Consider the following 25,413-nt stretch of genomic DNA (forward strand, 5'->3'; position numbering starts at 1 on the left):
GGGAGGGGGGGTGAGGTTTTGGGTCTATGCCACCCTTTTAGAGATTTCAGCTAGAATTGACAATATTTTTGAGCCCAAAATATCGAAACTATTTTCACCTAAAAGGACAACACGCAGCTTACCAATGAGGGCTAGTAATTAGTATGAAGTTGAGTAGATTGTCTTCGTTTGTGTCAATTACCGACGTAGCTTACACTAAAATATACACGTCCAGCAGACAACAAAGTGGCCTTAGCCTTTTCCATCTAATTAAAGATTAGGAACTAACTCATTCACTAATTTTCATTTCCACATAATGAATTACATGTTACAAAACTGCTCAAGAATGAAAGACGAATAAAACTGTACATAAGAATCAACTGAGGAAAAAGCATAAGAAATCAGGGACTCTAAGCAATCACCTACCCCGTTCCAATAGGAAGAGGAGTTAATACTAACAGCTCGAACACTTTCCTCTAAGGAATCAGTACCCTACACAGCAGCATTCTAATGCTGCTCTCCTGATGCCTGAAAAATTTCATCTATCCCACATGGCCTGAAAGATTGCAGGTCTATGCTTCAGCCAATGTACCATTTCCCTTTCTAGTGGAGCCTTGTTTAAAATAGCATCCAGCATAGGACTGCCAAATACTTTGGGACTACTCTTATATGACCATATCCGGTCTTTTGGCCATGGTCTCTGGGGCTGCTTCTCCTGGCAAAAGAATATAACTCGCGTTAAGTGGAAGCAACCTAGTATAATAATTGAACTCAACCTAGTATAATAATTGAACTTTGAAATCGACTGAAGCTACAGTTCAAGCATAGGTGGGATGCTAGACTTTTGCCGAGATAAACAATGAGATACTTTGGTAAGAAAATTCACACCAAGAAAGAAGAGCAAAACCTAAAACAGCATAGCAACCAACACAACCAGGACACACTGATATTCTAGAGTACTCCAATAGGATATGTTAGGCATATTATGATCAGAAGGCATTCACCTACTAAAACATATACGTCTAGCTGTCGGTTTCTTTTGCATTTTTTTTCTGGCATATCCACCCGTAGGTTTCTTTAGCAATACACAAAATAGAGAGGATGCTCTGCTGAAATTAATATAAAGCTTACCATTCTAGATAGCATGAACTTCACAGTCCTTGGGCCGTAAACACGTTGGCGGGACGGCTTCTGGACTTTAGCATAAAAAGAGCCAGCTTCAGGTAAAGACAAGCAACCCCTGCTCGCCCTGAAAAGGCAATTATCTGGATCTGCATTTGCTTGGTTATACCAATAAATCAGCTGTCCTAAGCAATAATTTTCGCCATATGTCTTGCGATACTCGTGAACACCAGGGCCCAGCTTATCAGCATATTTGGGTCCCAGGTCTAAAGGACTTATATATACAGGAGGTGAAGTTACAGTCTTGTATTCCTGCAAAGAGAGAAGATATACAGGTCAAAACCAACACAATGTCCAGTGAAAATGATATGCAAAAGAAGTTTCGATAGGATAGAGCACATACTCGTATTCTAAAAAAACACTTTGTGTAAGCATATAAATGAATCAAGTCAGCAGCAGCGTCATGTCGACATTTGTATGTACATGGAAGATCTCGAACCTCATCTCTTAACCTAGAACAAGAAACAACAAGTCAAGAAAATTGTTTTTTTGATAAAAAGTGCATAGCTAGGATACCATGGTTGACACCACTCACCATATTAAAGATTTTCGAAGGCCCGTCTCAAGATCATCTAACCTGGATGGATCATGAGCTCGAATCTTGGCCTTGAGATCACTTAGCACACTATCTTCCAAATGAGGAGCCACGCATTGAAGAAGCTCCTCAACAAGAGACCCCTCTCCTCTCCAGATAAAAAAAACAGCTTCTTCCAAACTGAGCCTCTCAAGAGGAGGGGGAGCTTTTTCTGGGTCACCAAAAACGCATCTCATTACATAACGCACCTGCCAAAGCACCCAGCAACTCTTAGATTTCACTCGGCCATTCTCTAAACAAGAAAAATAGACTTGGTCAAAAAGGAGAAAGACAAACCTTGTCAAGTGTCAGAGCCAAGTTCTGAAGCCTTTGGTTGTAAACACCCTCAGCCTGTATCATTCAAGAAAGATTATATAAAGAAAAGAAATCCTTCGCACATGCAGATGGAGAAGGGAATATAAACCAAGTATAAAACTCCAGCTGACAGAATCCTTACCTGAATCTCAGATTCGTTCTTCTCTACTTCCAAACAAATATCTGAAAAGTATTTCTTCTTCTCTTCTAAATTATGCTTAAGTATCTCGTCAGGAAGTTTCGTCCTCTCAAAATTGATAAATCTCACCTTCAACCACAATAGATAATTCAGAAAATGCACAGAGATGATATAATGGTAATCCATAGTCAATTCGGAGCAAAAGCATACCAAACGAGCTGAATAAGCAATCAACCAATTTGGCAAACCAGCAAGCAAACAACTTCCAAGTCCAGCTTTACCAAGATCAATATAATCTTCTTCAGAAACTGAATTCACTTCACATGCCTCTAGCATCAGCTGGTGTCGGTCAAGTAACCCATGGTACTCCTGGAGCACCTGCAGACAGACAAGAAGTGGCACTGCTGAAAAGGCATGAAACTGAATCCAACAAATGTGATAGAACTGGAACAATAGGCGTCGATCATAATGATTAAAGCATACCATGTTAAGCACAAAAAGTGAAAATTCTAAACCACCAAAAACCTCAGTAAGAGCTTAAGGAGCAGCCTAGACCGAGATAGTTCATTAAAATTAAGATGGAGAATGTATGAGAATGTACCTTCAGGAAGGCCCCTTCGCCTGTAAGATTAAGGTAACTTCCACGGCAGACCTGGCTGCCGCATAAACAGACGGAAGCTTCATACTCTTCTTTACTCTGTAGCATGAAACATCATCATTTAACACAAATTATCCACAAGAGAGAAAAGAAGAAGGCTTAACCTTCAAGCTAAACAGATCCTTAACACATTCTAAAAACTCACCTCTGTAACAGAGTTGTAATCAAAAGTGACCTCTTCACCATATGCAATTGGACGTACACTATAAATTCCAATCTGATACTGACCATCAACAGCTGTTACTCTGCTCACAAAAAGGTACATAAGTATCACGAGAAAGATGTTAGTTGAAATCCAGTACGGGGAAATAAAGAGGGATAATACATAAAAACACATATATACACACACAACACCTCTTAAGGGAAACCATAATACTAGAGCGAAAGACAAAACTTACTTTGCTTCACAATTAGGTCTGCACGAGTGACAAATTCGACTAGCATAGTTTGCTTTGTGCATTGCATCAACAACTACTAGATCATACCCATCAGCATCACCCTAACAAGAGAAATTATTAATAGGGTTGGAGAAAAACGTTTGAAGATAAAAAGAGAAAAGAATGAACCCTCCATATCAACCAATGATACCTTTGGCCTCTCAAGATATATATTGTAAAATTCTGGTGCAGGATCATTGTTATTCCTCTGCAAGGAGCGAATTCCATCTTGCTTTTCAAACCACTTCCAAGCAGGATAAACCTGTATGTCTCGTTAAGAGAGATGAATTCAGGTCATCTTTCAGAATGTACGATCACTACTCAAAGCATCACTAAGTAAAAGGATACTCAGAAAAGCTGATGGAATGTGTAGGTATAAATATAATCAAGAATTAAACATTTTGTTCTTACCTCCCCCAAGAATTCGACGACAAAATCCTCCTCACTGAAGCCACCTTCTTTGTTGCACACAACCCCAAGACCCTGACGGGCACATCCATCAAATGTTGGAAGAAAGGATGAGCATTTAGTAAAAGGCCCAAAATGTAAAATTGATAACTACTAGTAATTGTTATCCTCACCTTTCTATAGGCAACATAATTGTCCTCCGCACGAGTATCAATGGCCTTCAGGATGAATTGGCATAACCGTACAGTTCTCTTGTCCTGATTTTCGTCTGCATTTTCCAGAATCTCTTCGAAAACAGGCTTCAGAGGATACATCATTGGTGTGTGACTGCCAGTGAAGCGCCTAACTTGCTTGTTAAGAGTACGAAGGAGCACATCTTCAATAAACAAATGCTTGTCCAGGAGAGACCAATCCGATTCATCTGGCATGGAATCAAGAAGAAGATTATGAGTGTATGGATCAATACCATAGACTTCCTGCTCAATCACCTCATCTCCAAGCATTTTCCTTGGTTTATAATCCTTCACTTCAGGAATTTCCATATCAGACTCCTCAGTGCCATTCTTCTGTGCACTAAGCTTCTCAGCATAATCCTCCGGCAAAGAAACCAGCATCTTTCTTTTCACTTCTTTCTCATCGGCGACAATAACATAATGATCAATGACTTCATATTTCCTTGTAACCGGAGGAACCAGGCTGGCCTTTGTCATGCGAGCACCCCATTCGCGATCATCAGCCAAAGAATCAAACCCATCATCTGGAGTGAAATAAGTTTCTTTTGATTCTGCTGTTCCACATTCTGATCTTAAATCCATGTCACTTTCTGTCTCTGAAGCAGTACTCTCGCTATCACTTGTGGTATCACCAGAAGATCTGCAAAGATCATCAGATGTTTCGCTTCCTGAATCTAAGGATTTTACACTCAACTTGGATAAACGTCTTTTGATTTCTCGGTCACTGGCAAACTCTCCATAGTCAGAAACACCATTGACATAGGAAGATCCATTGCTTCTGCTGAAGTATTTCTTTTCATACATTCTAGCAGGATTCTTTTTGTACTTTGTTGTACTAGAAGAGAAGCCTGGAGGTGACTCATCTTTCCAAGTCTTCATCATCTCATCTCTTGTACAAAATGGCTTGGGACCTTCTTCCAAACTAGTAGCAAGACGGATAAATGATGCAATAATTTGATTCATGTCTTTGGCATCACCACGGTTTTTAGATCTGAGCCGCAGCATTTGTAAAATATCAATAAAAATTATCAGAAATTATGTTAAAATAGAACAATAGTGCCAAACGAACAATTTTCCCACAAATATTAACAATTCTAGTATGTGATTCCTCCATTACCACCTTACCCTTCATGCATCAGCCAAAAAGAGAGAAAGCGGAAAACCTAAAACACAAAAATGCAGTTTTAGCCTTGGAAAGCATTGTGGAAGACAAAGCATCCCCTAGAACATGGAACATGTCACTCTGTTCGTTAATGTGCTTGGGGTGCACTGGATACATCAAGCAACATTGGCAGTGGCTATAATCAGTTGGTACAGGCAGAGAATGAAGAAGCAGCTTAAAGACGGTAGGAACACTGTCCCTCTATGCATTTTTGGTCAGGATGGAGGGAATAAATTTCAGATGTTTTGAAAACAAATACACAGCAGTACACTTAGTTAAATTAGAGCCTAACAGTTCGGTACTCTAGGTGTAACATCAAGATTGACTGATGTAAATACTTTTGACGGCTTTCCTCTGAAGGAAATGAAAGTCATTTTGATGTACGTACTAGCACTTCCTTGGTGCTCAATAAATCTTACTAAACCCATCCAGCTTTGCTGCATTTGTTGACCCTCATTTGCACTTTTAGTCCCTCGTTGCACATTTAGCCTTCAGTAAGAGTATGCAGTCACTCAAATCCTAAAGAAACAAGGCTTTAATGGTTCCGTAAACCCAGGACTCATGACGAATTTGATCCATTGTCTATAGGAGTTTTTCATCTTTTAGGTCTCATCTTTAACAGGGAATAGTGATTTTATCAGATCCATACTCCTTTAGGAACATACTATTCCCTAAAAAAGAGACCTAAACACAAATATGCCTCTTTTGAAAAGGCAATCACTATTGATCACAGGTTGACGAAGTTACGAGAATTTAGCTAGTTTTGTTTATTATTCGACTAAATTGACACAGTTTCCTGGAGTTAATTTGGGGACAATTGAGAGAGGATTAATACAGTTGATCCCTACTCGTTAGGGATTGAGTCGTAGTTGACTGATTGATTGAGTAGAGGAATCAAAGGTACAAGTAGGATATGATAAGAGGGACCACATATGCATTTTTCTCCCAAACAAGAAAATTCACAATTCAGCTATTGCAAAGACCCAGTGAAGCTAAAGAATCATACACAATATGTAAAATGAAACTTACTTTAGTGCATCCCGGCACATTCGACTTATATCCTCTTTGGCAGAGCTCAAGCCACGGCTAGCATAATATCCGCTTTTGATTTTCTCCTCAATTCCTCGAACCTAAAGGAAAGGTGGTCAAGGTTTAGAAGCATCTCAAACAGTATTTTAAAGCAGCTAAGCAAAGAGGATATAATAGTACCTTTGGAACAAAAAACTCGAAAGTATTTTCCTTCATTATCTCCCTTAGACTTGAAGCGAGAAATTCTTTCATCCTCTTGAAACCATTTCTCGATTTTCTCATTGCCAAATGCCTCAATTGGGCATCCCTAGACAGAATGGAGGAGGACTTTCGAGCATCAAAAACCTTCGCACGTTTATACAAGCTTCGGCGGAACAACTGGTTGGCAGACTCTCTCTTTTCTGAATTTTCCAAATAGTCCCTCAGTCCAATTGAATCATCCATCTGACTCTCCTGACTATTAAAAGTTCTATAGGATGATGAAGTTTTATCAGAAATGTTCTTGAGGCTCTTTACTTTCAAATTCGAGCTCCTGCTCCTAATCCAGTTAACATTTGGAAACTTAACAGCAACATCTTCAAGTTGGCTGCAACCTCTAATATCTATATAGGATAAACAAGAGAATGAATGAAGAACATCCTCGAGCATTCTGGGAGTTATGCCGGTACAGTCACGCAAAACCAAGGAAGTTATCTTTTCTTTGTTGTAACCATTCTGCAAAATGACAGAAAAAAAACAAAAAATGTGTTACACATGAAGAATCATAATTTCTTGACAAGTTTCTACTTTCTTACAAAATTTCCTTAGGGAGCTAGTAGGAGCTACTTTCTTAATGCTTGTTGCTAATGTTTCTTTTTCATCTTTACTGAGCTGAGGGTCTATCGGAAACAACCTCTCTACCTTCACAAGGTAGGGGGGTAAGGCTGCGTATGCACTACCCTGCCCAGACCCCACTTGTGGGATTACACTGGGTTTGTTGGTGTTGGTGTTAGGGAGCTAGTAGGAGAAGAGATGAGCAGTCCAATGCCATGAAAGCAAAAGCATACCATTATTTTCAGTATCATGGAATCAGTGCAACTGGAAGCAACAGATAGCAGGTCAACCTGACTGGAGATACCCTTATAAATCTTTACCGTGGATCTCCAATGCTTACAAGTCAAAGCAGCATAAGAAAGAGATTTAACATCAGCTTTAAGGAAATGAAAGATCCGTGCAAGCACACGACCATCCAGTAGACCCCAGCTTCCACTTTCGATTCCAGGTTTGGTAATGGTTTCTCTATTGAAAGTTTCATCACCACATAAGTCATCAAATTGGCATTCATCATTCTGGAATCCCGATATGTCCTCTTCCATTTCATACTCTTCTTCACTTCCATGAAACCTCGCCTTTTTGCTGGCACGGAAATCTGTCAGGTAGAGATACTTATGAGAATCAGAAGCAACATACAAAGAGGGGGAGAAAAACAGACAAGAAAGAAGAATTAGTTCAGTAATCAGAGTCTTTTGTGTCACAATAGGCCACATTATAAAGAATATGTAACTGCCATTAGAATATAATTTGTGAATCGCACAAGCATGTCTTATTCTGAATCCAGGTAGGCTCTATGACTTTTTGACATAATTAGGAACAAAAATAGATTTCTTTCAAATCACAAATGCATACAAGGACATGAAGGAAGGAGAGGAGGAGGTCCAAGGAAATTGAGGAAAGAAGCAGCCCATACATGCAACAAAGTTGTAACAGAAAGTGGGTATATGAATTAGACATTATAGAGAACCAATCACTTTACAATGAAAGCAAACAAGGGAATCTTCCGGAGCATGGACCACATACCTGGATTGCTCTCTTTCTTTGGTTGTCTTGCATTTATCCAGGGATCTAGGACCTCATTAATAGCAGCTGCAAGTTCCCTACTCTTGTAAGACTTCATTACCAACTCGTGAAGCTTTCCTCGGGTATACCCAATAAACTGAGGGTGTATACCTTGAAATGTGCAGGGAACACCACCAGGTGCACTTTGTAGAGAACTCGACAACTCTGACACAGAAGCTCCAAGAGTCTCACTAGGTGTTTGGCACATCTTTGAAAGATCAGATGTCTTTGCACTTGAAGCAACTGGGACCCAGATCTTATCCACCTTTCTGAAAGCACTGCTATTTTCTGGTATAACACCTTGATCAACCAATACCTGCAACTCAATCAGCGAGAAAGGCCCTCTTTCATGCCCAGCACCATCAAGGTAGTACCACTCACCTAAATGTAATTGTAACTCATCTGCTGAGCAAATACGGTCCTTCGGAATATTTAAGGGTGTGCTGCTCTTACGGGAACCATGTGATTCTTGGTCCTGCCTGCTTTTCGAGTGATACATGCCTTCTTCTGACAACCTCTTAGTATCACCTGTCGCCACATATGGTCGTGATGACCTCTGAGGATGCCTATCCTTCCCTCTAACTTTAGTGCGAGGCTCAGATACAAATGACCCATGCTCCTTAACTACACATGCATTTATCCTGATCACTGGAAGCATCATTCCTTTAATACCCCTTAACACTGGAGGTTTAGGTTGACTGGGTCTTCCGACAACATTACTATCATTCAACTCCTCCGGAGAGAGAAAAGCCCATGATGGGAGATCAAGCCTTCTGCTGTGTGATGGATAATACAATTCATCTTTCTGCAGCCATCTCGGGTCTTCAATTCCAGATTTTGACATGAGGCATAGAGGATAGCCATCATTAAGAACAAGCTTCTTTTTCCACAACTTATCTTGTGTACCTTCGTCATTTCTTTTCCAATCCCCACCCTTGCATGACCACAGACCAGAAAACAATTCAGCAGTGTCACTGCAGCTTAAATCATTTTCCCTGTCACAGGATGACGGTACACTGGTCCTTGGTTCTGAGGATTCCTTCAGTGCCTCCGAACTAAACAAGCACTCATCAGAACTTTGAACACAGTGTTCACCTACATAAGAGAAACCAATACATACTTAATCATAAAGTTCCTTACCAACAAGATGGAAATAAACTATACAGCCTATGCACACAAAATAATAGAACCTTACCGCATGTGGTTAAGGCAATCCAAAAGCATATAAAGAAAATGTCATGTTAAAGCTACTAGTCATGGAAAAACCAAACTCCAGATATGAAAACACAGTTAGAAACAAAATAAACCAATTGCATAACCCAAGTTTTGATACAGAAACCAGAAAGAATGTATATAACGAGTCTTTTATCCATAACAAAGATATTTATCATACTACTGACGTATTTTTGAATGCCCCACGAGCTAGATACTCCTACACCTAAGCTTCATTAAAAGATGACAAATAACTTCCTTTATCAAGAACATGGGAGAACAATACACCTTCATCCATCACCCAGAAGATAAGAGTTGAAATAGAAACAAAAAAACCACTTACCTTCAGCACTTCCCCATTTCTCCCACTCCACATGCTCGAAGGTCATTTGCAGCACTTCTGCAGCAGAGAATTGCAAAAAAGAAAAAGAAAAAGAAAAAAAATTAAGTGTTATAAGAGAAAAAACTTAAGCCCTGCTGTGAAAAGAGAGAATTCTTGGAACGAGTTACTCACCACCAACAATCTCAAGTTCCCTGCCTGGAATTACAGAAAACCCCTCTAATAGTGCCCCTACTCTCTCATCAATATGATGTTCGTCTGAAGGCTCAGATGCAGCCAAACTATCCGCATGACATGATACAATCTCTGACAAAAGGGCAAAGCTATCCTCACGTGCCAGATCATCGAGTTGAGCTAGATCACCACTATCTGCCAAGACATTACCAGGAGCCTCGGGAGGGTTCACCAACTGTGTAACAACATCTGAAACAACTGATGGGAAATTTACAGTTGCCATCGGGGAAACTGCATTCTCAACAGTAACCCACCTGTCACTATCTGCGTGTCTGACAAAGTGGTCAGACACAATATATCCTTCTTCCGCCAGTGACTTCAGCTTGCATAATCTGGAAGGCCCCTGTTCCACACCAAACTGATCAAGGTAATACCACTTCCCGGTGGCTCCTTCTGCCACAGTTGAAACATGCGGTGGGGTATTGCATATATCCATGTCTTCTTCCATAGAAGCCACCTCCTCAACAGCTCCATTTTCCTGTGGAAGCTCCAAGGTATTCACTGCAGGACATTGAGGCAGACTTTCATTGTTTACCGGATGATTGCCACTTTTAACAATTGAGCAGTTACTATTTTCAGGACAGCTTCTAACCTCAGAATCCGTAACAATTTGATCTTTCACACTGACATCCTTTTGGCTGCTGCACTTTCCTTCATGCCTTTTGCCTTCAAATTGATTTTCCCTTCTATCACTTGGTCCACTTTTCCGACCACTGTCTCGATGATAAACATTCCTACTCCGATCAAGTGGGGACCGCTCCAGAAAGTTTGGTGTCCTGTCCCTCCGATGATGGTGGCGGCCTTGATCTTGTGGGGACCACTCTGAATAACTAGGACTCCGGCTTCTGTGATCATAATGACGGCTCCGGTCATAAGGAGACCGACTGTGATCAAGGTGACGGCCTCGGTCATAGGGAGACTTTTCTCGGCGGGCTGGGCTCCTATCCCAGTTATCAAGATGGCGGGCTGGGCTCCGATCCCAGTTATCAAGATGGCGGGCCCGGTCACGTGGGGACCTCTCCAAATGACGAGGACTGCTATTATGTCTGTCATAAGAACCTTTAGATGTCTCATAGTGCCTGGAAGAATACCTGTCTGATGGAATGCTCCGGCTAGAAGGTGCATTCCTGTGCAACTTCTCAGTAGAGCGCCGCAAACCATGATCTGCCGTGTATACAGCTCGACTTCCATCATCAGAAAGTTTCCTGCTTTTTGAACTTGAGAAGTCATCATACTCACCCCGGTACTTACGGTCACTTTTATCTGAATCAGTACCATGCCGTTTCAACCTATTAGCTGAAAAGTATTCTCTTGCATTGCCATTCTTCAGTTCGATCTTGGAAGAGCCTTCTTCTCCCACAATCTTGGAACTAATTCTTGGATTCCTTTCTGGGATGCTAGGTTCATATCTAGATAACCTTTTCACATGCTGAATTCCACCACTTCTATTACCAACATCTTTCTCCCCAGAATGCTTGCCTGAAGAAGGTGGCGTCCATTCACGATCATTTCTCCATCCTTTGTCCTTGGCCGAAGGTGGCGTCCATTCATGATCATTTCTCCATCCTTTGTCCTTGGCCGAAGGTGGCGTCCATTCACAATCATTTCTCCATCCTTTGTCCTTGGCAGAAGGTGGCGTCCATTCACGGTCGTTTCTCCAGCCTTTGTCCTTGGCAAAAGGTGGCGTTGTCCATTCAAGGTCCCCTTTCCAACCCTTATCCTTGGCAAAATCATGCCTGCGTGTTCTGCTATAGTTGAAATCATCTCTTGCAGCTGCCCCGTCACCTTTCCGCCACCTATCAGGTACAAATTCGCCTGGTTCATACCCGGGATCATTCTTATCAAGCTCTCCTTTTCTGTTAGAAATATAGTCACCTTTCTCCCATTCCCCCTTGCGCCACCTTCCTTTGACATAATCGCCCCTTTTAACATCAGATGCACTCTCCCCCTTCTCAATTTCACTCTTTATCTCGTATTTTCGAGAAAAAGGCTTCTCAGGAGGAACAAATTCTCCGTTCTCAACAGGTAAAGTACCCAATTCACCTTCCTCGACTTCATCTTTACCAACGTCACCATTACACTCAATTTCTTTATTAATACCACTACTCTTGGAACTCAAGTTTACTCCTTTCGCCTTCTTCGTCTTCACCATCTTACCATTCATCTTCTTCCTCACAGTTTTTGAAGTAGAATTTGCTGATGAAGGAGTACTGAAGTTGCTGCTGCTGCTGTTCTTACTCTTGCCTCCACAAACTGAGAAACGCTCCATAATATGCTGTTGTATAGGCACACATGCAACGCCTCCATCGCCCATGGAAAGCTCAGAGCTTCTCTATCCCGCCGCCAAAACCGCAATACAGTCGCCAGAACCAAACCCTAATAATCTTTTTCTTCGCCAGGGTTGTCTATGCTCATGCTGCTCCCAAACAAATTCAAGTAATTGAACTTGCACAATTCCAATCTCCGCAGGTGAAAAAACCCTAGAAATCCACGAACAACAAAAAACATTAAAAAAATCGAAGAATCAACGTAAATCCATCAAATTAAGAACAAAAATAGAATGTAGTGTTTTGAAAGAACAGTACGTAGAGTTGTGATTGAATTAAAATTGAAAGATTAAATCAAAGAAAAAAAACAGAAAGTTAGGGTTTAGAATGTGAAGAACATACCAGTTGAAATTGGGAGAGAGCTGAGTTGAGAGATCGAAAAGCAGAGCCGAGTCAAAGCTCCGAGTCGAATCGAAGAGTATTAATAAGCTTTGAGGTTTGATTGTGTAGAGATGAGGAAGCGCGGGGATCGAATGGAATTGTTGATTTCGCAGAGAGAAAGAAAGAAAAAAAAGGAAATACTCCTAGCAGATGACGAATCTCTATATTTCGCCTTCTTATTTATTTCTCTCTCTCTCTCTTTCACTGTATGTGTAGATATATAATTTCTTTTCTTTTTTATTTCCAAGAATTTTCTGATTCGGGCTTTATTGGTATAAGGTGGGCTTTTGACCTGAGAAGAAACCTCTGGTCTGTATTTACGTTGATTCGCCCCTTTTCTACTTCGTATTATTATGAAGGCGCTAGTGGTAATAGATTCATACTTGAAGTTGAAGTGGTAATGCACAACTTCTTCTTCTTACGGTTCGGGCAGCGGGCAGAGTTTATTTTCCAATTGGTTTGATGCAAGCCCTTTGGCCATATTTGATGTTTCAAAACGCTGACCTTGCCTTTGGATATTGATTTAGATGAAATTTTTTTTTTTAAAAAATAAAGTTATATTAAAAAATAATTTTTGAAAATTAAAGTTATGTTTGAACATATATTTTATTCTAAGAAAATTTGAAATTTTGTGAGTGGAGAAATAAATTTCACCCAAAAATTATCCTAAACCAGTTTTTGAGAACTTGAAATTCCAAAACATGATCATATTTTATAAACAAACAATATTTTAAATTTTTTTTTTAAAAAAAGGTAAAGCCAAAATCTATGGCCAAACGGGAGCTAAATTTCAGTATTGAAATATTTGTTTAGAAAGTTTTTAAAAGGAAATAATGATTATTCTTCACAAATTTCTTTTTTGGTCGGGAAAAAAAATATGGCATCTTCTCCGTTAAATTGATTTTTCTTGTCAGTAGTATTCATATTAATACACAATTGATCAATTTTAAATAATGCTTTTTAGTTTTAAAGGAGTACTTTTTTCAACATCAATGTCCAAACTATAAATTTTAAGTCCTTATTGTTCAAAGAAAAAAGAACTACCCAATGCTCTTTAAAGTCTAAATTCATGAATTTAGTTGGGGATAAAGAAGACACCTTAAGTTCTCTCTCATGAACTCCCAATACTCAAATAAAGAAAAACCCATTCCCCCGCCACCAAAACCACCAGACATCACCCATGATAATGCCATGATTAATGGCGTGGAAGACAAAGCGCCCTTTAAGAATATGTTGTTAGCCTCAAACCCAATGTACTTTACAAATTCCCTAACTCTATCCGAGGACCCAATGGAAGAAATCCTACCAGAAAAGGAAGAGCAAGAGCATTTAATCGAGCTCAATACACGGGGCATTAAAGAAATAACACTAACCGAAGAAGAGAAGCAAAGAATTTATGAACCTTAGAGGTTCTCACTAATAGTCAAGCTATTTGGCAAAAGAATTTTACATCATTACCTGAAAAAGAAGATCCAAGAACTGTGGCGACCAACGGAAAATTTCCCACTAATTGATCTAGGGGACGACCACTACATCATAAAGTTTACAAAGAGAGAGAATATGGAGAAGGTTTTCACTCATGGTCCATGGTTTATAAACGACCACTACTTGTCAATTACTAAATGGAAACCAGACTTTGTCGCAAATAAAGAAAAGATGATAGTTTCGGCAGTTTGGATCCGTCTTCCACAATTGCCAACTGAGTTTTATGATGGAAAGCTCCTCAAGAAAATTGGGAATGCTATAGTTAGATTATTAAAAATTGATGTTTGCACCTCCACCACGGCCAGAGGCCGCTATGCTAGGCTTTGTGTTGAGCTCCCACTGGAAACCCCCGTCCAACCCTATATCTATATTGGACAACACAAGCAATATATACATTATGAAGGGGAGTAAGTTTTTATGCAAGAACTGTGGGCGTCTGGGCCACATCCAATCCCAGTATAACTTCATCCTCAAGGAAAAAATAGATAACAAAATGCAAGTCACGGATCATGCCCAACCAGACAAGGAACAGCCAGTCGAGCAATGGGAAGAAGAAAAGGGGGGATGGAAGACAGCCTCTTTTAACAAAAAAAAGAGACCGGAACCAAAAAACAACAAAGACCAGCTTCCTAAGTCAGTGGAAAATGACAACAACACAGGTGTCCCGGTAAAACGTTTCAATGCAACAACCCGTAAGTACTTAGACACAAAAGTCTTACATTACAAGTCCATAAATATGGTTAAAACTCAAGAGTCTCTCCTTGTTAAAAGCTCTAAAACTCCAGCAATGGAGAATACCACCATCAAAACTCAAAACAACTTTACTCTTTTGGAAGAAGAGCAAATGGTTTTGGGTGAAACCATTGTTTTTGTCAAAAATAAAAATAACAATAATAAAAATACTAATCTCATTAATAAAGTTTTTTTAAACACTAATAATCCGTTGGAAACTTCTTTGGGCAGTATGGATATATCAAATTCACATGTGGCAATGGTGAACACTAAAGTTCCTAACGCCATGCAGGAAAACTACACAAAAAATATAATTAGTACTACTAATACCAAAGCTAGGGACTCTATGACCGTTAATTCTACCCAATCAAAGGACCAATATACCACTAATGACTCGATAACCCCAGTAGCTACTAATATAATGACTGTAATAGCTTGTGGTAATGAAGAGTTCGAGCATGCCATCCAAATGTCAACCCCTTCCACCCATTATGGACAAATGGCATCAGAACCCAAGAACTCAATCCAAGCAAAATCTGAAAAGGATATTGCACAATATAATACGCCACTCCACACACTAGACATGCAAATGATCTGCCAATCATTAGCCCATATCCCAACACTTCTACTGAAAATCAAAAAACCACGCCCAAAAATACTTCTACAAGAAACCTCGATCCCTCTCTGGAAAATGCCAAGAATACCATCTACCTTGAGAAGAAGGCACATGCTAATCCAAATCCTAAGGCATCACAGAGCGTAGAATATGGAAACTCAACAACCTGCCCCACACCAAGCGGTAGACCCAGAAATAATCCTAGTTCAACCACCTCAAAACTAGGATTACCAACCACTCTCGTGGATGGAAGTGGGTCTGTTGGGCCATGCAGTGTCATTCAATGTCCAAATAAATGGACAAGAAGCCATTGTCATTCTCCACAACACTCAATATCTTGCTCTAATGATATTCAAAGGAATGAGACTCGCGATGAACAACTACTTGAACCAGGTATGGTTAAACAATATACTAAACCCGTTGGCGCCAACAATGAACCCACACCTGCTGCATGCAATGATGCATCAATGGAATATGCCCCCACACTTCAACCCCATGCAACCACAGAACCCTCACCGAAACATGCCCTTTTTCTCCCCAGAAACCCTCACACACTTGAATCCAATTTTTATACCTTGGGAGAACCCTCCCCAGCCACAAGTCCACCAAGAACTACTAGTAGAACAACAACCTCCTGTACTCCAACCACAGAATGTGTATGAGGCAAAAGGAGAAGAGGATCCAGATGAGGAAATGGGAGACCCTTGGTTCCCAATAATGGAACAAATCTTGGAATTCTCAAGCATAAACGAGGTAAAAGTTTTTCTTTTCATGGAGATGCAAGAGAAGAGGCATGTACTCAGCTGTCCACTAGCATTGTACAAGTGCTCAATGGACATCAGGCTTCCCCAAGACCCAACGGTGGGCAATCGAGCCATGATTCTGGTCCCAGCAATAAGGAGGAACCCTGTGTTCCAACAAAGAGCAAGGGAGAATGGGGAACCAGCAAACCTACAACTGAACCTAGCCATGAATCGTCCAACTAACTTCATAATATGGAACATTAGGGGTGGTAATAACTATGAGTTTAGAAGAAACTTCAGAGAGATGGTTGATACCCATAGGCCTTGCATGGTAACTCTATTGGAAACTAGGATGGCTAACCATGCACAAATGCTAGGTGAATTTGGTTTCACAGAAATGATTGAGGTTCCATCAGAAGGTCAAGAAGGAGGAATGGTTGTAATGTATAACCACAAAATCGTCACTGTCCAGAATTTTGTGCGAAGGAATCAGGAAACTCATGCTATTATAGAGGTACTTCCTAATCGTCACTCCTAGCTTTTCTCCTCTAATATACTAGCACTAATAAGAATAAAAGAAATAATATGTGGGAAAATCTAGAAAGTATTTCTAATTCCTACAAAGGACCCTGGATGGTAGGGGGAGACCTAAATGATATAATGGGAGCGAATGAAAAATTTGGGGGTAGACCGGTTAACAACAATAGGAGTAATTTCCTTTGGTCAAAAATTAATAACTGTAACCTAATTGATATTGGCTATAAGGGTTGTAAATATACTTGGTCAAATCATAGGAAGCTAAATAGAGGTTTAATAATGGAAAGACTTGATAAAGTCTTAGCAAACGAGCAATGGCTTGATTTGTTCCCTAACTGCTCGATTATTCACCTTCTTAAAACATACTCTGACCATAATCCCTTGTTGGTAGAATTAATCCCTAGGAAAAATATCTTAGATTATAAACAACCCTTTAGATTAGAAACTTTTTGGTGTAGGCACCCAGATTTTCAAAATATAGTAAAAAGACATTGGGAAGGCAATGATTATTGCAAGGCTAGTGAAAGCTTTGTGACTAACATTAAGCCTGGAAGAAAAATACGTTTGGGGACCTTAAAGCCAAAAAAAAAAATTCTTGCTAGACTCCAAGGAATCCAAAATTCAGTAAACTACACTAATAGTTTGTTTTTACAACAATTAGAGATCAACCTGAAAAGGGACTATAATGATATCCTTAGGATGGAGGATGGTTACTAGAAACTGAGGGATAGAGTATTATGGTTAAATAAAGGGAACGCTAATACAAAAATTTTTCATATAACAGCCTCCAATAGAAAAAGAATTAACAAAATAATCTTCTTTAAGGACGAAGCAGGAAACTGGCTTAATGACCATATCAGAATTATAGCCCATGTTAGCAGTTATTTTATGAATGCTTTTACCTCCTCACATACTAGCACCAATTGGGTTGATATTAAAAAATCACCCCTAGTCATTATTGTATTAGTAAAAATTAGACTGCCATGTGGGTCTATTAAATGACGACATGTGTCAGTAAAGTTTGAAGAAAAGTGAAGAATGACATGTAAAGATGATATGTGAAACACCCCCGAGACCGAATATACTCATACCGTGCCTGTTGGCCCTGGAACTGATCATCATAAAATAACCCAGATCAGGCGCGGGAGAATATCTCATAATTACAAATAATGAAGGAATAAATTAATTTCGGATTATGTGGAATTTACCATCATTACACCATCAGTTACAAATCAATTATTAATAAATGCAATAAATGATTGTAACGATCAGAACAAGGCAATCAATTACGAGATTGACTCAACAGGCACGGGATTGACTCAACAGGCACATGATTGACTCAACAGGCATGATATTGACACAACAAGCACGTGATGATTCAACAGGCATGAGATTGACTCATTAATTACGAAATTAACTCATTAGTTATGGAATTAACTCATCAGTTATGGAATTAACTCATCAGTTACGGAATTTCAGCATTTACACAGCTGTTACAAGTCTTTCAAAAGTAATGGATGGATTGAATAAATGCTCATAATGGACCCAAAATTCAAGGAGACTAGTTACTTAGATGTAGCCCTATAAATAGACATACTTTTACCACCATCAGAAAAATCTAATTTTCTTCTCTACAATTCTATACATTGTAATTCATAGCACCTTGCTCCCAAGTTAGCCATAATTCGGCCCTTCAAGCTCTGTTCGGCTCATTATCCTATCAAGGATCATTCAATAAGAATTCTTTCTTCTCTGCTTTATTTTTATTATATTATCTGTCATTGAATTTATTTTTCACTTCTCTATCATGTTGTATTAACAAAATTTTATATATTTCGGATTGAATCGGTTGCTTGTGGCCCGTCATATAAAATTATTGCTTTGACCTTGAAAACCATTTTTTGGGTTAAACAATTTGGTTCCGTTACCGGGAACTCAAGCAAACTTGGTATTCATCCAAAGATAGTAACATTTTTTGTTAATATTCGCTTGTTTTCAGTTTAAACCTTCATCATGGCCGAAATTTACCAATCAACACAGTTGAGGACAACCAAGTTGGAGATGGCATACCATGCAAAATAAAAAGGGAAGAATAGCCATGATAATGATATGTAAGTAATAAGCAGAGAAAAATAGAGAACGTACATTGATATATTGGTACCGCAACTATCTGTACCAGAACTGATTATAACGGATCTGTACGAAACAGTTCCGGAACAGGAGGTTCAGATACACCATGTAATTTTAATTTGCAAAATTTAGTTCTAACCTTACAGAAACAGATCAAGAAATAGAACGAGCCGATAGAACACCTCCGGGAATTCCTATCTATCCTACAAGAATGATATGCATAACCGTTGTAGCACCGGAATTTAAACAGAAGAAGACACGGTAAGTAGAATCGACACTAATAAGTGTCCAAAAACAGGTTCGAAAACCAAACCGATGTGATTCCGGATATGATTGAAGGAGTCAGAAGAATAATGTCGGACCTTCCCGGAACTGAGGAGTAAAATTTACATTCGATATAATACAAAGCTTCGAATAGAGGAAGGCATGTTCATTCAATTGAAAGTCAAAAACAGGTCCAGAGATCAAGTGGATGTGATTCTTGGGTGATTCGAATCTAAATGCAAAAATCTAAAAAATAGGACCGAGCAAAGAGATACGAGATTTTCTTCACGGGCTGGAAAAGATCCGGCTCTACCCGAACAGGCAAGGAATTACCTTGCTAAATTATAAAATTTCACAGGAGAAGAACGAAGATTAGGAAGAACATGAGTAAAACACCCACGAGATTGCTTACAAAGATACCACACCTAACAACTGAAAAAGAAGAGATAGCTGCGGGATGGAATAGACACGAGGAAGGAAGGTTCATTAATAACCTTGGACAATTATACAAATATTTTCGGAAGCAATTATTGAACCGAAGGCATTAGAAGCCACGAGGCCAAATGCTGAAGAATTAGAGATTATCATTGACTTCCCAAATAGGAAGGTTTACGTTGGTCGAGACTCGATACCGAATTTAAAGGTAAAGTGATTAAACTTTTACATGCTAACAAAAATTGCTTTACTTGCCTCCATGCTAACATAGCAGGTGTACCACCGGAGGAAAAGTTTTATATGCTCAATATTGACCCGCGGTATAATCCGACCAAGAAAAAGAAGAAACTAGAGTCAAATCATAAAAGATAAAGTTACAGATCTTCGAAAGATTAGTTTAGTCCGAAAAGTCGAATCATTCAAACTTGCTATCTAACAACAATGCATCATTACTTTCAAAATTCCGAGGAGAAAGATGATTGCCGGTACACCAAATTATCTCGGATGTCTCGGTAAATGTAATTTTAATTCAAGAAGATAAAGGTACACATTCTCCTATCTATTATAAAATACTCTTAGATACGGAAACTACATATCTACATTTTGATAAATTGGCATTAATTGTAGTTTCCCTAAATCTAAGGCCTTATTTTCAATATCATTCAATTCCCGTAGTCACTATATTTTCATTACGCAATATTTTGCATAAACATGAACTGTTAGGAAGGCTAGCTAAATGAGTAGTCGAACTAAGTGAATATGATATTGTTTATCAGCCACGTACGACTATAAAATCACAAATTTAGTATATTTCATGATTAATTTTAGCTCGAATGTATTACCCGAACATGTTATTTCTAGGATAATTCTCGGGATCTGGACCTTCTACACAATTAGGTCCACAAGTACTAAACTTCCCGAGTTAGGGGCAATGCTTAATGCCTATCAGGGAATGTAGTTAGATAATTCATAAAAGTTATTTTATTACTAAAAACAAAGCCGAGTATGAAGCATATGCTACAGGGCTTAAATTAGCTTGGGGACTCAGAGCAAAAATATCGATTTAGCGATTGATCAAATCCAAGAAAACTATGCAGCCCAAGAAAATAGAGTCGGATGTGTTAGTCTCAGATCTACTGCTGATATCACTGACTTAGAAAGCAACTCCGAGCACTTATTGGGAAATATCGTTTCCGGATCAAACAGTCTCAGGATCGAGCCATCTCTTATTTAGGCGATTCTTGATCTATCATCAATTAGAATGAAAATGAGGTAAGCCTGACTAATTTAATTTGGAATTGGCATAATAAATTCATTTATTACTTGTAGAATGGGACTTTACCCAAAGATGAGCATGCTCTCGATAACTCTGAGTGCGTCTCATCCCGTAATACCTGCCTTGTTGGAGGATAATTATATTTGAGAATATTCAAGGCTCCAAAAGCTAAAATGCCACATGGACCAAACAAACAAAATATATAATGCGAGAAATTTATAAAGAAAGCAGTGAAAATTACTCCGGTAATAAGGCTTCAAATCAAAAACTCATCAAAGTCAGTATGAATAGCTCAAGTCAAGATATGGCATGATCCTCGACAACATTTTGGAACCTCCGTAGTTCCCGGCCAGAGTACAAAATATTTGATAAAAAGAGCTTCGGTACCATCCCTATGTTGGAACTGGACCATTTGAAAGTCCATCAATATCGAAACTAACTATCCTACTGGGGACTATTAGACTGCGAACTATCAAATTATGATTTCAGTGTTTGAGTTCTCATACCTCAAAACTCAAATACTAGGGAGATTACTCATACATGAAGATTAGTCAATTTGACCTGACATTATTTACCAGCTCAACTCAGTTAGTTGTATTACTCATATCAAGTATAAACACTTCAAACAGTGTTGAATGAGTTCTTCAAAAATACATATACTACACGTACACAAAAAGGATCAAGAACTCTATGTTAGAGTCAAGAATCCCACGATAAAAAAACGAGAATGTTACATCTAAGTCAAGATAAATATATGCAAATAAGCCACTAGAATAAAGTTCACTTTGAACAAACACGCGATTTATATCGGTCCAACAACGTCCATTCAAGCTAAATATCTAAGCCTTTCTTAATGGCTAATTGTATTATGACTCGGATCGATTATCCCGTAAATCTCAAATATTATTTCGGACATGTGTCCCTCTCTACTTGGAAGTATGTTCATATACTCCAATTTAGATTCAAAATCCAATCAGATTAAATGTCTCTTCAGGACAAATCTACTAAGATATATATTTATTTGGGATCAATACTCCCTCAAACTCAATGTCTTACCGGGGTCAATACTCCCATAAATTTTAATGGGGTCAATACTCTTGTAAATACTACCGGGATTAATATTCCCTCAAACTAAAAGTCTTCTCGGATCAATCGACCCTATTCTACGCCTGAATGAAAAGGAGACGTCCTCTTCATAGCGTTTAAAGTATATAAGAGAGCCTTCTTTTATATAAAAGTTAGACACCCAAAGGTGCAACATTAAGACATCGCACATGTAACGATGCATCCAAATACATATTTTAAGTCTAAAAGATTAAGTATGAGCACTCAAATAATTTTTTAAAGTGTCAAGAAAAATTAGTACTCGGATAAATTCTCTAAAATACCAAATGATGATATTAGACCCGAAAGACACGAGGAACATTGTATTAATCCTGGTCTAGGTTACAACCCTTTTGGTAAAAAAAAGGGGGTTAAGCAGTCATCACTAAATATATACCTCCGAGTCCCGTATGTTTTTCCTTTTCAGGAAATGGACCACGTGGAAGGAATAATCAAATGCTCGAGATTTCATACTTCAAAGCTCTAACACTTGGGGACTATATATATGGAAGGCAAAGAAGACTAGAAAAATCAAAATTCAAGTCAAGCCTAAGGTCTACCCAACAAAATCGAAAGTTAAGAGCAAAGTCACGAGCCAAAAACACAAGCATGACTCGAAAACCTTTGAAAACATATTCGTAAATATAAACAAATGTTTCAAAAAAAGTTAAAGGCAGAATATTAGTTACAAGTAAAAATGCACATCTTTGTACTTACTTAAAAACTGTTGTAACTGAAAACAATTATAGATGAAAAAGCATTACCCTTGTATTCATTTGAAAATTGTTATCAATAAAAATAGTTATGGATAAAAATTCATACCCTTATATTTAAAACTGTTGTAAACAAAAATAGTTATCTCCTTGTACTAATTCAAAAAAAAACTGTTGCAAAAGAAAAACAGTTACGAATGTAAGCTTATATTGAATTTGTTAAAAGAAAAAACAGTTGCAAAATGAGTTATATACGATATACAAACATATGTGAAATGTTATGAAATTTAAATGTAAAAACTTTCTTCAAAACATTGTTAAAGAAAAACATGTGAAAATTCCTATCTCTCTTTTGTATATTTACACCATTATGAAGTTGAGACATCTTCTTCATTAAGTGTCGTTCATAAAAGAGCCTATAATTCGTGCTTATTCAAAAAAGTCACGGAGCATTGAAGCATTTTTAATGCAAAGTTAAAGGGTGAAACAAAAACCCAAACATTAAAATAGGCAGAAAATAAAGCCGAAATATATATATCAAACTTTGCAAACATAAGGCAAAGATTTGTCTTCAAACCCCGAAACAAGACAGGGGTAAACCAACCGATTATTGACGAAAGGAACATAAGCGACAGAGTTATCATCTGAATATATAAGTTCTGCACTCTTTTTTCCTTTGTTCGGTTTTTGTCCCTATTGGATTTTTCTGGCAAGGTTTTTGATGAGGCAGAGGCAAGGATGAAAAGGATAAAATCTTCCACTTTTCGGTCACATCATAGTGAGTAACCGGAAAGTGGGGGGACTATCTGTATTAATAAAATTAGACTGCCATGTGGGTCTATTAAATGGCGACATGTGTCAGTAAAGTTTGAAGAAAAGTGAAGAATGACATGTAAAGATAATATGTGAAACACCCCCGGGACCGAACATACTCATACCGTGCCTGTTAGCCCCGGAACTGATCATCATGAAATAGCTCAGATTAGGCGTGAGAGAATATCTCATAATTACAAATGAGAAAGGAATAAATTAATTTCGGATTATATGGAATTTACCATCATTACACCATCAGTTACAAATCAATTATTAATAAATGCAATAAATGATTGTAACGGTCAGAACAAGGCAATCAATTACGAGATTGACTCAACAGACACGAGATTGACTCAACATGCACATGATTGACTCAACAGGCACGAGATTGACTCAACAGGCACGAGATTGATTCAACAGGCACGAGATTGACTCATTAATTACGGAATTAACTCATCAGTTATGGAATTAACTCATCAGTTATGGAATTTCAGCATTTACACAGCTGTTACAAGTCTTCCAAAAGTAATGGATGGATTGAGTAAATGCTCATAATGGACCCGAAATTCAAGGAGACTAGTTACTTAGATGTAGCCCTATAAATAGACATACTTTTATCATCATCAGGAAAATCTAATTTTCTTCTCTATAATTCTATACATTGTAATTCATAGCATCTTGCTCCTAAGTTAGCCATAATTCGGCCCTTCAAGCTCTGTTCGGCTCATTATCCTATCAAGGATCATTCAATAAGAATTCTTTCTTCTATGCTTTATTTTTATTATATTATATGTCATTGAATTTATTTTCCACTTCTCTATCACGTTGTATTAATAAAATTTTATATCTTTCGGATTGAATCGGTTGCTTGTGGCCCGTCATATAAAATTATTGCTTTGACCTTGAAAACCATTTTTTGGGTTAAACAATTATGATTATAACCTAGGTGCTCTTGATAACCCGTTAATGGATATTGAAATAAAGAGGGCTATTTTCTCATTTAAACCTTTCAAGGCCCCGGGACCTGACGGCTTACACCCGTTCTTTTTTCAAAAATATTGGCATAACATTGGCCAATCAGTGATAAATTTTTGTCACAAAATTTTTGATACCCAATGTATCCCGTCTGACATCAACAAAATCTATCTCTGCCTCATACCTAAGTTTCAAAATGCTAATAATGTCAAATTTTTTTTAGGCCTATTAGCCTATGCAATATTATTTACAAAACGATTACGAAAATTCTTGCAAATCGCTTAAAGCCCTTCTTAGAACATATTATTAGTTCTTTTCAAACAAGCTTCATGAAGAATAGAAGAGCGTCCGACAATGCGATCATTATTCAAGAATTAATCTCCAATTTTAAAAAAATAAAAGGAAAGCAGAGCTAGATGATTTTAAAAATTGATCTTGAAAAAGCATTTGATCGCCTAGAATGGTCCTTTATATACCGAACCCTTAGATATTTCAAATTCCCACCAAAATTTACTAAGATGTTAATGAGCTGCATTACCACCTGGTCAATAAGGGTTCTAGTAAATGGGTCAATCACAAATTTCTTTGAACCTAGTAGGGGCACTAGACAAGGCGATCCCATATCTCCCTACATTTTTATACTTTACATGAAAATGTTCTATAGGTATATTAACTATCAAGTGGATGTCAAAAATTGGAATCCAATTCAAATAGGCAGGAAAAGTCCTTTATTCTCCCACCTTTTTTTCTGCAAATGACTTAACTCTGATGGCTAAAACAAACAATTCATCCTGCCAGGCAATTAAAATAGGTCTAGGATTATTCTGCAACCTTTCAGGACAAAATATAAATACCACTAAGTCAAAAATTATCTTCTCCAACAATTGCTATCCAAACACCACTAAGGATATTGTCTTTACCCTTGGCTTAAAAAAAGCAATAATTTTGGTACCTATCTGGGTTTTTCAATCCTAACCAAAAACCCACGGCCTAGGGACTACATTTTTATCCTTGATAAAATGAGAGCCAAGTTGGCTAATTGGAAAACTAGGTTTGTAAACATAGCTGGCAGAATGACCCTAGCAAATGCATGTCACAATATAAT

General features: G+C 38.3%; 1 protein-coding gene and 1 long non-coding RNA gene across 2 annotated transcripts in view; both read right to left on the minus strand.

Moving 5' to 3' along the window:
• The window catches only part of LOC138872490 (uncharacterized), a 175,879-nt gene extending 155,519 nt beyond the window's left edge, over positions 1 to 20,360 (minus strand). Inside the window, exon 1 of the long non-coding RNA XR_011400885.1 lies at positions 20,270 to 20,360. This is a non-coding gene — a long non-coding RNA (uncharacterized lncRNA). The remainder of the gene's footprint in view (positions 1 to 20,269) is intronic.
• On the minus strand, positions 217 to 12,761 carry LOC104237915 (histone-lysine N-methyltransferase ATXR3). The gene is made up of 20 exons (XM_009792148.2): positions 12,447 to 12,761; positions 9,718 to 12,257; positions 9,547 to 9,603; positions 7,953 to 9,086; positions 7,163 to 7,524; positions 6,297 to 6,830; positions 6,117 to 6,217; positions 3,866 to 4,916; positions 3,696 to 3,767; positions 3,436 to 3,546; positions 3,246 to 3,346; positions 2,993 to 3,092; positions 2,791 to 2,886; positions 2,400 to 2,567; positions 2,193 to 2,318; positions 2,033 to 2,086; positions 1,697 to 1,944; positions 1,505 to 1,613; positions 1,111 to 1,413; positions 217 to 694 (listed from the first exon to the last, which is right to left on the minus strand). The coding sequence occupies exons 2-20, from the start codon at positions 12,089 to 12,091 to the stop codon at positions 518 to 520; spliced, it is 7,278 nt and encodes a 2,425-aa protein (XP_009790450.1). The 5' UTR covers positions 12,092 to 12,257; positions 12,447 to 12,761; the 3' UTR covers positions 217 to 517.
• Positions 20,361 to 25,413: the final 5,053 nt, after the last annotated feature.

This window comes from Nicotiana sylvestris, chromosome 7, assembly GCF_000393655.2.
Source record: "Nicotiana sylvestris chromosome 7, ASM39365v2, whole genome shotgun sequence".
Classification (NCBI taxonomy): Eukaryota; Viridiplantae; Streptophyta; class Magnoliopsida; order Solanales; family Solanaceae; genus Nicotiana; species Nicotiana sylvestris.